General features: G+C 41.0%; 1 protein-coding gene across 1 annotated transcript in view; it reads left to right on the forward strand.

Annotated features, from left to right (window-relative positions):
* Window positions 1-15751, forward strand: part of LOC119484691 (voltage-dependent calcium channel gamma-2 subunit-like) — a 77269-nt gene extending 61518 nt beyond the window's left edge. Inside the window, exons 3-4 of the mRNA XM_037763717.1 lie at window positions 8616-8756; window positions 13525-15751. Of these exons, the coding sequence (XP_037619645.1) occupies window positions 8616-8756; window positions 13525-14048 (665 nt within the window). The 3' untranslated portion in view covers window positions 14049-15751. The remainder of the gene's footprint in view (window positions 1-8615; window positions 8757-13524) is intronic.
* The last annotated feature ends 1389 nt before the right edge of the window (window positions 15752-17140 follow it).

Here is a 17140-nt window from a genome sequence, read left to right on the forward strand (position 1 = left end):
GTTTTATATCAGAGCCATAGTGCACAGTACATATTGACTCACATGGTACAAAGATGACAGGATGACACAGTGTTGCTTAACTTTCTTAATTATCACAGAGATTCAAAAGGAAAAAAAAACAAACAGAAGAAAAAACTAGCTGAGCATTAGCTTCTTACCACCTGTGTGTCAAATAATAATGATGATGCTAATAATAACTTTATTTATAGACCACTGTCGTAGAAGAGCTGTAGCTCAAAGTGCTTCACAAAAGCAAAAAAAATGCAACACATTCAAACGAGGGCAATAAAAACAGAGACCATTAATAATAATAAATCAATGCATGTTCAACCCCGTCTCCTACAAAATAACGTTTCCATACAACTAAACTACATTCTCAATTACGTTTTGAGGGAAACGTATTTTCTCCCGGATGAAGGTCACGATTTTAAACAGTTTTGAACACGTGCTTTACGTTCTAAATCAAAACAAAAGGTTTAGTAAAAAACATCAAGGTTTGGCTTAAAATAACTACGTTTGTTACGTTATTAAGTTACAAACGAATATAAAATAACCCTTTTACCCATCCACCACCCCGACCTCCTCCATATGCAGACTTCATATCATTACAAACTTATTGGTTTCACGTCGAAAACAAACGTAATCCACAAGAAAATATGTTTCCCTCGAAACATACAATAATTCCCAATGCAGTTTTGTTTTTGAGACCATTAATAATAATAATAATAATAATAATAATAAAACAATGCAGGTTCAACCCTGTCTCCTACAAAATAACGTTTCCATACAACTAAACTGCATTCTCGATTACGTTTTGAGGGAAACGTATTTTCTCCCGGATTACAGTTGCAGTTTTAAACAGTTTTAAACACCTGGTCAATATTGTAAATCGAAACAAAACAAAACACAAGACTCATTAAAAACCGAGTATTTGTCTGGACTGTGTACGGTCAGTCTGTGAATTTGTGGCTAAGTTGTTACACAGATAGTCAGTGGTCATGTCTATTATGTTAAATCCAGCAGTACATGTCCACCATGTCAGGTGAAGACACTAGGGGACGCCCTGCTCCCCTTAACTGGACGTTCAAGCGGTGCAAATCTACTTCTGAGAACATTTAAAGAGAGAAATAGTCGTTGCCACTGCTGAATGACGTTTAATTTGAGAACACCTATAGTTTGACAGCTTGGTCCAAGTTTCTTGAGCCGGACGCATCGCGCTGGACGGGCTCATTTGCATAAAGGACTGTTCGCCACTGATCCGGTGTGAATACTGCTTTAGTTTCACGCGGGACACGACCCAACCGTCCACTCCGACCTCCTCCCTACGCGGACTTCTGCAAACTATCGTTACAAAAGTATTTGTGATACGTCAAGACGAACATAATCCACAACAAAATGTGTTTCCCTTGTTGTATGGGAATGTAATTTTTAGGAGACAGGGCTAGCAGGTTATGATTTGTATAATGAAATATCACACAGCTTATGATTTATATGAGTTATATTTATGATTACCTGTAGTCCTATGTTATTGGAATATCCCTAGCAACAGTCTCATTATCATCGATACTCTGTCCTCTGGATGATAGTCTCAGTATGTTCAGGAATGATAGAAAGCCTTCCTAAATCTCTTCTAATTTAAAACCGTTTCAGTGAAATAATAATCCTCCACCTCCAGATGGTCCGACAGGGAAACATTACAACAATATTACAAAGCGCTTCCATGCAGATAATTAGCAGCAGACAGGTGACCAGTCCAGGGTGTACCTCGCCTCTCTCCCAGTATGAGCTGTGGGAAACTCCCCCGGCAGCCCTGTACGGGATAAATGAGTACGGATGGATTGATAGATGCAGATAATCAACTGTTGATGCTTCTGCGCTCGCTTATTGCTTTCACTTTTTCATAACCGTGCTCCAACACAGCTGAGCAATGATATCTTCAACTGTGTTATTGTAACTACGGAGTTCTAGTAATAATAGTTTTGGAGAATACTGCAGTGGTTTATCAGTGACCACTTTCATTGATTGAGAAACACACCCTGCTAATGTATTTGGCACGTATACAGTGGCAGAGACATCCACCAGTTCATAAATCTTCACCCTTCTGAAAATAATTGTAATAAAATGAACTCTAAAGTGCATCACACACCGGCCATCAAAGCACAGCAGCATTTGACATTCATCAATTGAACACACACACCAGACGCGTCATACAGACAGAAGAAGAAGTGTAGCGTGGATGTGCTGAAGATACATGTTCCATGCTCACCCCCTATAGAGGCCATGGCCACAAATGCATGAAGGGATTTAAATGTTATGTTAAATGTTGAATACTCGATTCTGATTGGTCAATCACGGCGTTTTGCGGTCTGTAATTTCTGTATAGCAGACCGTTGCTATGTATAACAGACCGTTGCTATGGGCGCAGCTCTGATGTCGGACTCTAGTGACCGTTTTTGTGTCAAATTATTGATTTCTTCAGTAAGTAGCCGTGCAATAAGCAGGTTAATGTACAGAAATCTAGAAGGCGTACTCATTGCACATTAAACGCCTTGCGCATTATCGTGGCATTTATACGCCTATTTGTGTGAACGGGCTGAATATTCACAGGCAAGTATTTCACATTTTTGAAGATCACGTCCCCCCTAATTCTCTCAATATTCCATGACTCATTGGGCATATTAGTCAAGATATGAAAATACACATGCTGGTATCGAAGCCTCTGTTATACACGTAACATTCCCTCTAACTTTTTTTTTTGTGAACCCCAACCATAAAGATCAAACTGTTCCAATATGACTGTGACCCTACGCAGTGAACGGCTGATTGGTTGATTCAACTCCAATTAGGGGAGGTTTTAAAACAGAGAAGAAAAAACAAACATAAACAATACACAAGTTGTATGTGAAAATATAAAAGAGACAGCAACGTGAATGCCTCCGCCTCGTCATGCACCACCGATGTGTGTTACCCTTAAAATCTATTGCCCAAGTTTACGTTTTGTAAAAGTAACTTCTGACTACTTCTACGTGCAATCTCTGCAAAAAAATATGTATGTATGTATTTGATCTGCTCCGACAACACAGCGTAGAAAACAACCAGTACTCTCGTCTGTAAAGCGGCCTCATTAATTACAGCTAATTTATGAGCTATCCCTTATATTTAACAACAGGCATCAAAAGTGGTAACAGCAACCAGGAGCCATTCAGGAGTTTGTGGATACAGAACTAAAGCTTTGCTTGGTGTATTTAGAGATTCAGTGGCTATGCAACAGCGAGCAGGAGCAAAGTTTCAGAACAGGCAAAAATAAATACAGCAGGAACATGTTAACTCGCTAAAATAATGTTGTGTGATGAAGCAAGACGGCCTGAAGTTTACAGAGATAATCCCACAACCAGGAAGTCAGAGGTTCAATCCCCACAGCAGCCTCAAGCGTCCTCCACAAAGACACTCAAAACACACCGTGGACGTTTCCTCACTGCTGCTGAAGCTCGCTCACTGTCAGCTCACCTCTCTCCGTCTCTCCGGCTCTGTGCCGCGATGTGCTTGGTGGCAGGGTGCGCCTGGAGGCCAGCGCATTTGGTTAAAAAATTCTTCCTTTTAAACTCTCTGCTTTCTGCTTAAAGCGCTGTGAAGAGAGAGAGAGAGAGAGAGAGAGAGAGAGAGAGATTGCTTGAGGCGAAGCAGCTTCACAGAGAACTGAAGGCCTGCAGTCCTCTCGCTTCTCCTTTTGTCTCGTCTTCTTTTTCTTCTTCTGCTTTCTTTCCTATTGTCTTCTTTTCTTTTCCACTCTTATCCCTCCATCACCTGTATTTTAGCAATTTTAGCTTCCCACCACAGTTGCCCTTTTTGGTTTCGTCCTGTATTTGTATCACACTTTACACAAAGCTGAAGTCTTAAAGGTCCGGTGTGTAACATTTCGGGGGATCTATTTGGCAGAAATGGAATATAATATTAATAACTATGTTTTCTGTAGTGTATAATCACCTGGTAAGAGTTGTTGTGCTGTTTGTTAGCTTCGAATGAGTCCTTTATATCTACATAGGGAGCGGGTTCTCTTCACGGATTCTGCCATGTTGCACCGCCATTTTTCTACAGTAGCCCAGAACGGACATACCAAACTCGTTACTCTCTGCCATCACCGCCGCTCTCTCTCTCTTGCTTCACCACTCACTCCCCACGTACACACACTGGCTCTGCTCCAACTGGCTCTAGAGAGCGACATTCACGTTTTTGCGTCGGCCACCGTAGCTCTCCAACACGCTTGGCACACGGGAGAGGCTTCAGCTGGTTGCAATCTCCTCACCTCACCGCTAGATATCGCCAGATCCTACACACTGCACCTCCAACAGTCGCTGTTTCACTAGCTTCTATAAATTGATGCATCATTGTGAAAAAATAAATAAAAAATGAATGTGTTCCTGCAGACCATCCGTACTCTAAGATAAATTATTATACAGTAGAGCCCTTGAGATTAGAAGTTATGATTCTATATATTTGTGGTCTTAACAAAGTTAAACAACGATTCATTTAAAGGGATTGTTTGTGGCTTTCTTGCCTCAACCTAAAAGGAAGTTGTTTCTTGTGAAGGCGCAAGTTTATTTTGAAAAGACTGTATGCATGTAACGAGCGAACGTTGCTGGACATTCACAGGCGAATGAGGAGGAATAATGTTTTCGTAAGATATCGTACGAACCGTTGTATGAGAATATGTTGCTGTAAGTAATAACACTTACTATGGATAAGTAGCTCATACAACCCCACTTCAGAACACTCAAACTATCCCTTTAAGAGCAAACAAAAACTCCCATAAAAAAAGCACTTTGTTAGCTGTAATCTCCGCTGTTTAAAAACTCTGCATGTTGCATCTTCAAAACCCTTCTGCAGAAAATCAGCTGAAGAGGTTGAAGTTTTCCAACCAACTCACACCGCTGATGTTACAGTTATTAGCCAGAGAGCTAGAAAATCAGTCGCTGAATAAAAATGAGAAGTTTTTGTTTTACTTCTCTCTGAAATCGAGAACACGTTAAAAAAATAAAACTTTGAGTGGCCAATAATGCCACTGTTGTCACTGTAAACTGTAAATGTTGTGTGCTGAAATGCAAAAGTGTAATAACTAAAGAGGAGATGGTCAATAACCATTTGATAACAAAATACTACCTTGCTGCCGTATATTATGCGCCGTCCAGGACAGAGTATATACTCTGTGTGTGTCTCTGAACGTTGTGGAGAATCTCAGCCAGCTGTGTGTTCACCATAGTGTGTGATAAATCAAGTGTAGTACAGGTGTGTGTGTGTGTGTGTGTGTGTGTGTGTGTGTGTGTGTGTGTCAGGAGGCATTTCCGCTTACTCTAGAAAGAAACGATGTGTGTCTCTGTGTGCATACAGTACGTGGTTGGTATGAGGGTCTTTCCACCTTGAAGACAATTTGCCCTGACAGCACATGTCAATGAAGAAGAGGAGATGGGGTTAAAACAAATACGATGCAGGAGGAGGAAGAGGAGGAGGAGGAGGAGGAGGGAGGGGAAGCTTGGTGCAGTGCCAAGTCTGAGGTCACCTTAATATTTGATCTGCTTCAGTGGATGGAACTATCACAGAGAAAGAGAGAGATACAGGGATGGAAAGAAGACACTAAGAAAAAAAGAAAGGAAAAAGGGAAGGAAAAAAGAGATATTGTCATTAGAAACAAGATCTTGGATGGAAAAGCGCGAGTGATGTGCTCTTTCCTCCTTCAGCAGCCCTGTTTAGGTTATGAGCAAGACAGTAGAAGTAACTCTGTTTTGTATTGTTGTTTTTTAATATTATTTAATTCATATTTTGCTTGTTTTGGCCATCAATTCTATTATTGTTTGGGTAATACTGTACTCTGAGAACATAAAGTTTGACAGGGCAAGAAACACGAGCAGCAAGATAAATGAGCCCAGAGTTTAACCAGATTGTTTAAATCAGTTAAAAACACACCTGACGTGATGGTAATAATCCCTTATTGCACAGGAGGAAAAAGTTTGGTAAATACAGCGTGTCAAAGTTGAACCAGAAGGTACATTTTTACTTTGAAGAAATGTAATAAATCTGACTGTGCTTGTTTCTTGTTTGTTTTTATGAAAAAAAATAATAAGGCCCAAACTACAACAATGCAGCCGAGTCGCCAGGAAAACATGTTGACATTGTACGTTTCTGAAAACCCCCAGATACATCGAATGTTGTTTTTTTTCAGTCAGAGCAAGTCACGTAGTATATCGAGCAGGTGTTATTGAAAGATACGTGATATAATAACGAGTATAACAAGTGAGAAAGTCCACTGAGGGCGGGTGGATGGGTCAAACAAACACAGGACTTTCTCCCAGGAGACCGGTGTTTGTGTCCCGTGTGAAACAGAAGTAAACGTTGAGTTTACGTTTGTCTGCTAAGGGCGGTTGCGGTTTATTATCGCTAGTTACATTATGTTGACACGTTGTTATTTTAACATAACCACCTAACATTGTGTATTAATACAATGATACGAGGCTGATATGAAACGTATTTTTGGTTCAGAAACGTTGACAATTCACTGTAGCCCTTTTTCTTTTTTGCAGAAACATACAATGTCAACATTTTTTTTCTGGAGACTGGGTTGAAAAATAATACATCAATATAATCATCCTTTAACCTACATTGTGGTTATATTCTGCAACCTATAAATTATCAATAATGTTTTTAAATATTAGTCAAACTGTCATCTGAAGGTGAACATAAATAAAACATTTACCTTATTATAAAGTTGAACATTATATAAAGATAAATATTCTCAATAGCAGAGTGTGGAAAGTGTCTCTAAACACAGTTAACGTAGTGGTTCAAAACACTGCAAACATGCAAATGGATATTAATGAACAACTTTAATAATTTATTTGTTTTACTCATTAATTTGTGTTTTTGCAAAGAACGAGAAAGGGAACTAAAGTCAGGATTAAAAGGAAGAATAATTATCAACAAAGGGAAGCAGAATTATGCGGGAAACTGTATCGGCATGAAAAGTTCAGGAATGTGACATTGGTCACCTCAGAAACTAGATCGAGCTCCGTGACCACGGCAGCACCATGACAACCCCGAGGCCAATCAGCAAATCAGCCACGCAGAGGGCAAACAGACAGACAGCTGATGGACAGACTTGATAGGGGAGGGAGAGGAGGACAGAGACAGACGGAGAGATGGAGTGATAGAGCCTGATAGAAGGAGAAGGAGACGGACACGCCGCACAACGGAGGAGAGATCTTTGATACAGATAGAAAAGGAAGACAAAAGGTGCACAAAGTAAATAATAATAATACAGGAAAAGAAGTCAAGGTGCAGAATAATATAATGCAGAGTATATTCTCTTTAAATGCTGACCATTTACAGCCGATTAGACTGTTGTCAGGCTATTAAATAGACGTTATCAGTCGCTATAAGCACCATAAATGTGGGTCAGTAGGCGCCTACTACACTCACTAGTAGGTTTTATCATCTATTCACATGGCAGATCACCGAAAAAGAAGGTATAAAACACAACAGCGACCTCTAGCGACCGTAGCATGTAGTATTGACAGTGTGAAACTCCATAAGTTCGCATCCTGTGTAGTTGTGTTTGTGTTTGTAGTTATTTTAACCCAAAACATGGTGTTTTTCCCTTAACTTAACCTAAATAAGTTTTAGTTTTGTTGTTTAACCTAAAGAAGTTGTAGTTTTACTGCCTTAACCTAAAGAAGTTGTAGTTTTGTTGTCTAAACTTAAAGAAGTTGTAGTTTTACTGCCTTAACCTAAAGAAGTTGTAGTTTTGTTGTCTAAACTTAAAGAAGTTGTAGTTTTGTTGCCTAAACCTAAAGAAGTTGTAGTTTTGTTGTCTAAACTTAAAGAAGTTGTAGTTTTGTTGCCTAAACCTAAAGAAGTTGTAGTTTTACTGCCTAAACCTAAAGAAGTTGTAGTTTTACTGCCTTAACCTAAAGAAGTTGTAGTTTTGTTGTCTAAACTTAAAGAAGTTGTAGTTTTGTTGCCTAAACCTAAAGAAGTTGTAGTTTTACTGCCTAAACCTAAAGAAGTTGTAGTTTTACTGCCTTAACCTAAAGAAGTTGTAGTTTTGTTGTCTAAACCTAAAGTTGTAGTTTTGTTGCTTAAACCTAAAGAAGTTGTAGTTTTGTTATCTAAACCTAAAGAAGTTGTAGTTTTACTGCCCAAACCTAAAGAAGTTGTAGTTTTGTTGCCTAAACCTAAAGAATGCTTTTTGTTTGTGTTCAAAACGTGATGTTTCATTCAGTTTTACATGTTAGAACGTGTTGCTTTTAAGTTTCACTTTCACTTTTGCAACATAATAGGCGTAGTAGGTCCCTAGTGACCAACATCTGTGGTGCTTATAGCGACTGATAAGGCCTATTTAATGACCTGATAACAGTCAAATCGGGTGCCATTTTATAGAAGTACTCCAAGGTGGTGGAGAAAGACCTGGGAGTAATTCATCACTAATAATCTAAAGGTCTTTCAAGGTCATTTGGTAATCCAAACTGTTTGTAATAATAATAATAATATCTTTAGCATGTGACCAGTGGTGACAAATATGACAATAACCATAATTTGTGTGTGTGTGTGTGTGTGTGTGTGTCCAGGCGCTGTACGAGCCTCCAGTATCTTCCCCATCATGAGTGTGATCCTGCTCTTCATGGGGGGGCTGTGCATCGCCGCCAGCGAGTTCTACAAGTCACGCCACAACATCATCCTCAGCGCCGGCATCCTCTTCGTCTCCGCAGGTACGAAGGGGAAGGAGAGGAAGGAGGGCAAGGAGGGGGAGTGGGAGAGGATGGCAGGAGGTGAGGTCAAGGTGAAAGTGAGGGAGGCAGATGAGGGAAGAAATTGGAGAGAGTAAAAATGGAAAAAAAAAGAGGAAGGAAAGGACGAAACAGAAGACAAGAAAGAGTCGGTAGACGTATATTGGATGTACTTTAGGAAAAGTGATAGAGGGCATCTTCAGAAAATCAATTTTCTCTTGGAATCAACATATTCATCTTTGGGTTCTGTCAAATGAATGGATGGAAACGGATTCAGGATTGGACAGATGACAATACAAAGATGTTATCCGTAAACCTGCTATCATTGATTTTGGGGCCATTTGAGAGCGCCGCAACAAGCTGTAACAACACTGACATATCGGCTGTCACCTAATAAAGTTAACAGGGCTGACGTTAGTTAGAATGTTTACACTTCTTAGCTGATAAATGCTCTACTATGTTCACATTGGTGCAGGGCAGGCAGTGTACAGAGTGAACAGCAGCTGTGGCCAAAAACACCGTTATGAGAGTGGTGAGAGTGAACCAGTTTCAGGCCATAAAACCAAAACAAATTAGCTAAAAGGGGCTAAACGTTGTAGAGCTGAGGGGAACTTCAGACTCCTGTGATAATTATAAGTTGGTTCGTCATTATGAGCAACCGACACATTCTCACTCCCAACTTGACAAATACCGCCACTTAGTTAGTGGGCCTACGCTTCAAACTATGATGCTCTAAATACCCCTCTAGCGTCAGTTTTGGACATGTCAGGGACGGCATGTTAGTTTCCGAAAGCTACAATTTTCAAAGTAAACTTAGTTTTAGGGTTTACTTACACTACAAAACTACTTGGTTAGGTTAAGGAAAACATGGTTTGGGTTAAAATATTTATGTTTCTTACGTAAAATAACTATGTTTGTTACGTAACAGGTGTCAGTACAGCCCGTTCTAACTCCCAACTCGTCATTTACCACCGTTTGGTCAGCCCCCTCTCGACATCGTAAACCAACGCACGGAGGCACCCTTTAGCAACAGTATGTGACGAACCGGGCTTTCAACTATCTCCAGTGTAAACCCACCCGCAGCGTTATTTGACGGTCGGAGCGAAGTGAAGTAGTGCTAATGGTGTGAGAGTCCGCTAAGGGCGGAACATGAGCGAAACGTTGTTAAAACACAAACGATGTGTGGCGAACGAGAGCTTTGTTAGCTAGAGAGTTTTGGTCAAAATTTGCTGCATATTATAGATCTATTGTCTCCATACACACTTTATAAACCCATAGTATATAGTATAGTATGTTTGAATAGCTTCCGCCTCGCGTCCCATCCCACCCCCTTCTGACGTAATCACAGATATCTGCAACGTCATTTCGCCTAGTCAAAACTCTAATTCTAGATATCTGTAATTACATTTTGACAATCTGTAACTCCGGTTTGAGATATCTACAGCATCATTCTGTTCAGTCAAAATGTAATTTTAAAAAGGACAATGTAGATATCTTCAACTGACGGGAATTAAAGATGTCTTGAACTGGAATTACGACTAGTCATAATTCAGTTGCGGATATCTGCAATGTGAATTACGGATATGCGCAACTGAATTGTAGATATATGTAATGATAAACGTAGAGTAAAGTAGTTTGAATTTCATCCATCCATCCATTTTCTTCCGCTTATTCGGGGCCTGGTCGCAGGGGCACAAGGCTGAGCAGGGAATTCCAGACGTCCCTCACCTCAGCAACGTTTTCCAGCTCTTCCTGGGGGACCCCGAGGCGTTCCCAGGCCAGACCAGATATATAATCTCTCCAGCGTGTTCTGGGTCTACCCTGGGGCCTCTTACAAGTTGTACGTGCCCGGAAAACCTCCAAAGGGAGGCGTCCAGGAGGCATCCTGATCAGATGCCCGAACCACCTCAGCTGGTCCCTTTTGACGCGAAGGAGCAGCGGTTCTACTCCGAGCTCACACCGGATGTCCGAGCTCCTCACCCTATCTTTAAGACCGAGCCCAGCAAACCTACGGAGGAAGCTCATTTCGGCCGCTTGTTTCCGCGATCTCATTCTTTCGGTCACTACCCAAAGCTCATGACCGTAGGTGAGGGTTGGAACGTAGATGGACCGGTGAATCGAGAGCTTTGCCTTGTTTGAATTGTACTGGTCAAAAAGCAATTACGAATATCTAAAGTTGGAGTTTTGCCGAGTCAAAAATAGAATTAGGGATATGTTGAATTAGAGTTTTAACTATGCAAAATGACGTTGCAGATATCCCTATAATAGAATATCCAGTCCAGCTATTAAATGTTAAAACGGCTTGCCATAGACACACGTCTTGAGCTGTGGAGCAGCTGAAAAGGAAAATGTCCTGCTTTGGAGACAACAGAAGCCACGATGGCGCTCGCTGACCGCCGGGATGTGTTGCGTTGCGTCTGATGTGTGTGTACTATACAACAATCGCCTCAGGACGAAGCTAGGGAGACAAAGATAGCGCAGGTTGAGCATTTTTGTGTGTGTTTGTGTGTGCATGTGTGTGTTTGTACTCTGGTTCTAGGCCATGGCCTACTGTGCTGCACTAGATAACTAGTTCCCCTCCAAGTCAGAAGTGAGAGATGCAGTTCTCTCTGTTTCTCTCTCTTTCTCGCTGTCTGTGTCTGTCTCTCTCGCCCTGTTGCTAGGCTAAGAGGAGGCCACTGGGATTACACTCTAAAAATAAGGTGTCCCTGATACTCTTCTGCTCTGATCCATCTCAATCAGGCCCTCGCAGTCCTCACACCTCAGTCTGCTTCTCCGTGTCTCTGTACGGCATTGTTTTCACTGTTTTATCTGCATAGTTGTCCTTCTGTCTGTCTGTCGTGTGTTTATTTCTGGATGATGTATGACAAGAATGACAGATGATCAAAATAGTGGGGAGGGAGAAAAGGAAAAGAGAGATGGAGAGAAGTGAAGGAGTGAATTTGAACATCGTTGGAGGCAGGGAAGGCTGGGGAGGGTGAACTACAGAGATGCAGAGAAATCTATTCAGATATAAAATAAGAAAGAAATGTAAGGCTGAATCTGCCCCAGTTTGCATCTCAAAGAGACGGAGACAGAGCTACGGGGAAGACAGAAAGAAAGAGAGAGACACTTGAAGTTGAAATCCAGCTTTTGGAAACATGTGGTCAGATTCTATTCACATTCACACACCGATGTAATAAGTTATTAATTTATCACCATGATTCATCAGCTGTCTTCATCTTCTCTGTCTGACAGCTATTTGGCTACTTGACTTGGTGGACAACAATAAAAAAAACTTGACTGTAAACGAGTCAGGAACGTTTGAACATAAAAATGTCAATCGATAATAAAAAGTTATGTTATAATCATTCTGCTAAGTCTAAATATTTCGTACACTTAATATAAGACACAATCACCTGACAAGTAACATTTAAGTGACATGTTTTTAGACAATGCATGTTGAATATCTTGTGACAAAATACTATTTTTTTTTAGCATTACAGGCTTATAATGACACACACTTCCTAATTCTAGTGAAATATACCTCTAAATGAGTTCCCCAGCTCTTTTTTTATCTTGAAAGCCCGAAATATTACATCTTATTTTGAGAAATCTTAAGAGAATTTTCACTTGTTCCATTGGCAGATTTTGTTTTTACTTATTACAAGTGAAAACTGGTGAAACAGTGAAACTTGTTTTTAGAGTGTCTGTTAGTTGATTTAATGGACAGATCTGTAGAGTTTCTCCACAAAGAATCACACAAGGGCACCATTTTCAATCTGGTGTTTCAACAAAGTCTCACGGCAGTTCCTGAAATAGTCACAAAATGTAATCTATTTGACTTGTGTACATAGACGCTCAGCACGACTTTCAACAACGTATTTTTTGTGGGTTTTCCTACAAATGTCCAGTAACACGTGACACACGTGTCAATTCCCGCTACAGTCTTTTCAAAATAAAACGACTTAGTTAGATTTAGGAATAGATCGACTTGGTTAGGCTTAGGCAACAAAACTACTTGGTGAGGTTGAGGAAAAGATTGTGGTTTTGGTTTAAATAACACCGGAAGTGCTGTAACTTAAGTACGGACATTACGTGACAAATAAATCAACTTTGACTTGACATGAACAGCGGTCTCTTGGGCGAAAGTCTGGTGTTTTTTGACCCACACATCCACCCCGACGTCCTCCCTACGCTGCATTCGCCGCTCTTTATACTTCACGGTTCACATTACGTGGATTACATACAAATTCATTTTGTGCTGACCATCACGAAAAAAAAATTGAATTCGTGTCTATGCACACGAATCAATACATTCAATTTTGTGACTATTTCACAAACGACTGGGCTGTGTGTTTACCAGAGATGTGCTCATAAGTTTCTTGGAAATAAGCCAGTCGGCATGGAAACGCATAAAAAATTCCTAAATAAATGGTAGCCAACTAAGACCAAAACTATTGATTATTGAGTCAATTATACCTATTTCATGTCAAAAATAAGTTGAAGAATATTACCTGTATATGTAATATGCCTGTTTTAAAAAGAAATAAACCTGTTTTAGGAATTTTCTGTAAAGAATAAGGCAGATCTGTTCACTAGAAACAAGAGAATTGGATTTTAATGACTCTTTATCTTTGGTTTCTGTATATTCTTTCAGCTGACTAACATAATAGCCGTGATGACTTTGGTTGTTCATTGTGTGGGCCTACTTGAGTAACAGTTTGGCTGTATTTTACTATGAATCTCTCTCCCTTGTCTCCTGTCCTAGGCCTGAGCAACATCATAGGAATCATTGTGTACATATCAGCCAACGCTGGGGACCCTTCCAAAAGCGACTCCAAGAAGAACAGCTACTCCTACGGCTGGTCCTTCTACTTCGGCGCCCTCTCCTTCATCATGGCGGAAATGGTGGGCGTGCTGGCCGTGCACATGTTCATCGACCGCCATCGGGAGCTGCGCGTGGGGGCGCGGGCCGCCGACTACCTCCAAGGTGCGGCCATCACGCGCATCCCCAGCTACCGCTACCGCTATCGACGCCGCTCACGCTCTTCGTCCCGCTCCACGGATCCCTCGCACTCCCGCGAGGCATCGCCGGTGGGCCTGAAGGCCTTCGGGGCGCTGCCCTCCACCGAGCTGTCCATGTACACGCTGCCCAAGGGCCAAACGGGCACCCCGACAGCCACCTATAACTCCACGGAGAGGGACCACAACTTCCTGCAGGTCCACAACTGCATCCAGAAGGACCTGAAAGACTCAGGCACTGGCGCCAACCGACGCACCACACCTGTATGAAACTGACAGAGGGACCTCAGACACTTAAAAACAAATCAGAGGGGAATTTGGGGGGAGGCGGCAAAAGACAGATGACGGTGTAAGGAGGCGGCAGGAGGAAGAGAAGGGGGCTTAAATGGATAGATGGAGTGAGGTGAAGTTCTGAGCGCTTCACAGCACCTCAGATGATCACTTTCTGTTTTAACAAAAAAGGAAACAGAAAAAAATGCATAAAAAAGAAACATGCATGATTTTCCCATCTACCATTGTTTAACGAGTTTTGAACATGTTTGTAAAGATTTGAGGGGGAGGATGGGGAAAGAGGAGCTGGGTGGGGGGGTGAGGGTGGCCGGTGGTTGTCTGTCTCGGGGCTGTGGATCCGTGGAGTGGTGGGCTGGGCCAGACTGCCCGTTAAAAGGTGAACTTTATATTTTTTACTCTTCCTCAGTCTGACGAAAAGGGGGTCGTAGTCGACCCCCTCGGCCCCGCCTATGATCCCGCCCTCACACTACCATCCCACAAGCCCCCCAACACACACACACACACACACACCTTAACCTCCCTTAAACCCCACTCCTTTCTTTAGTTGCTGTATCTTCTTGATTTCATTCTTTATTCGCATTAATACTGTGAACCATTTGCGGTGTGGGATTTTAGCAGGGAGCAATTGAGGCCGCAAAAAAAGGAAAAAAAACAAAAACATAAGTTAATATATGTATTGATTATATATAAATATATGAATATATATGTTAATAAATCATGACTAGACTTCCCTGGCGCAAAAATATCAACGAGGAAAAAAAAGAAAAAGTAACTTACAAGTGAAACTAAATCAAGTCATCGTGGAAACTAAAACCAAGACTGAGGATTCTCTGTGACTGGCTCATTTGACGGGCAGAGGCTACTTGATAAACTGGTTAGTATTAAGACACATTATCACATTCTTTTACAACGACAACAAAAAATCGTTTGGCCTTCCGCCGAAACCCTGGCAGCCATCTTCGTTCAGGGTCAACTCGAGGTGAAAAGTTGACCTCACTTTTTTTTTTTTGCTCCATAAAGGGGCGGAGCGAAGAGAGAACTCTGGGTAATGGAGGATCTCTCAGCAAACTTGAAGAAGACTGTGGACAATGAGACGTCACTACTGCCAAAGACACAAAGTAGTGCGTGAGAGAACATGGCTACCAGCGAGGTGAAGCTAAGTGACTCCAAAAAATTAAGAATTTACATGCATGCTAATCAAAATCATCCGATCTGCTTTTAAGGAACCTATGTTTTGAACAATTGAACAATGATACCATGTTAAGGGCAGTGGGGGTGACAAGTAGAAATTAATGTTACAGTACTGTGTCTATTTCAATTTTTCTTTTCTTATTTTTTCGAGTGGGTAATTTTGGGATGGGGCTTCATAACGCTTGAAACAAAAAGAACAAACTTTGGAGAACGTATCAAGGCTTTTTTTTTTTTTTAACAGAAGAAAATCTTATCTTGCCTTTTCATTTTATTTTATTTTACTCGGTTCCTTTGAACTCTCACACAGCCTTAGTCTCTTTTCTTTGTCTCATTTTTTCTTGTTCTTTGGTTTTTGCGTTGTGTTGTTGTAAATGAGAATTTAAAAAAAAAGCGTAATGTCTTTCAAGGTGCCAAAACTGAATGATTCTGAACTTGGATGCATCAAGTCCTGATGACGAATAAAAATTGAACCCCCCCGTAGGGAACAGAAAGAGTGTTTGTTGTATCGTGTGTGGGTTAAAAAACACAGAGTCCAATTAGACCAGAGAAGGAGCAGACTACATTCAGATTTGAGGCATTTTAATAACTGGGTACTGTCATTCATTTAACTCATTGAAAGACTAAAGAACCCGTCTTGAAAAGGTCTGATGGTAAAGACCCACCGAACGCGGTGCAACACAAAGCTTAGCCAAATTAAACAAAGTTCACCTTTTCCTTTTCGGGACTCAAATGAATCGCCTCTCAAAGCATTGTGGGTATAACAGGTGATACAAGAATGACCAGCAACGCGAAAGAAGGAAGGGTCTAACATTTAAACTTTGTGTAAATATAGCTGAAGTTTGCCAGGAAGTTCCGTTGTGGTTTTCCAACAAACTGTCAAAGAAAATCGCAACGGTGGTTGCCAGGAAGTTTTTTTTTTATTTTCTAGATGTGGAAAATGTCTGTGGAAGAGAAGATCATTGAGGGAGTTTCTGGGATCCAAAGCCATACAATAACAAATTTCCTCTTATTTTTTTTTATTTAGATTTGGATGGTTAATAATGTTTGGTGCATCCTGAGTTCACTTCTCTTGAGAGAAAATTAAGAAGAAATATAAGAGATTTAAGAGAATGTTTCTGCACGAGGCCCGATGCTTGTTGAGCATGCTACCCGCTAGCTCGCAAGCCTCAGTGTTTTCTTCACCATCAGTCCAACCTACATTTGCTTTCTTGCTTGGGAAGGAAAAGTGCACTGCTAACATTCATTTTGCAGGATATATATATATATATAATTTAGTTTATTTATCTTTAGCATATTGATCAGCTTGAAAATGTATCGTCAAATGCTAGGATTGTTCAGTTAAGATGCTGAATGTTCTTGTCCTTATTCTTCAAAACCACTGCTAACTCTTTCCTTGGCTTGTAAACTACAGTACCAACAAGTGTGTTTTACATTATATCAGCCCCCAGCTGGGTCAGCTGTCACTCAAACACAAACACACCGGCCCAGGTGCATTTCTGAGCTCCTATTATTTTTGTTTACTTCAAAATGTGATAATTATTCTGATTCCAGTGGGACTTCACTGTGATAACACGTCCACGTTCTAGTGGAGTAGCGTTCACAGCACGCAACGTCGTCACACGCACACATCATAATGACTATAGGCTCGCCGTCGCCATCCCATACTGCACAACACGTTCTCAAAGAGAACATAAAAACATCTTGATCTCGTTGGTAGGAAATGCAGCAGCACAATGCAGCACAGCCAAAGACTTCCTCGGGGTGCAAACTGTGTGTACCGCAACACGTTGGTGGGCTTTATTTATACTGTTACGCAGTTTTTAACCCATGGGCAAAGTATACTGTACAACGAACACTCTGTCCTTTGTCTTTCTCTACTT

Source organism: Sebastes umbrosus, chromosome 3 (genome assembly GCF_015220745.1).
Source record: "Sebastes umbrosus isolate fSebUmb1 chromosome 3, fSebUmb1.pri, whole genome shotgun sequence".
NCBI lineage: Eukaryota > Metazoa > Chordata > Actinopteri > Perciformes > Sebastidae > Sebastes > Sebastes umbrosus.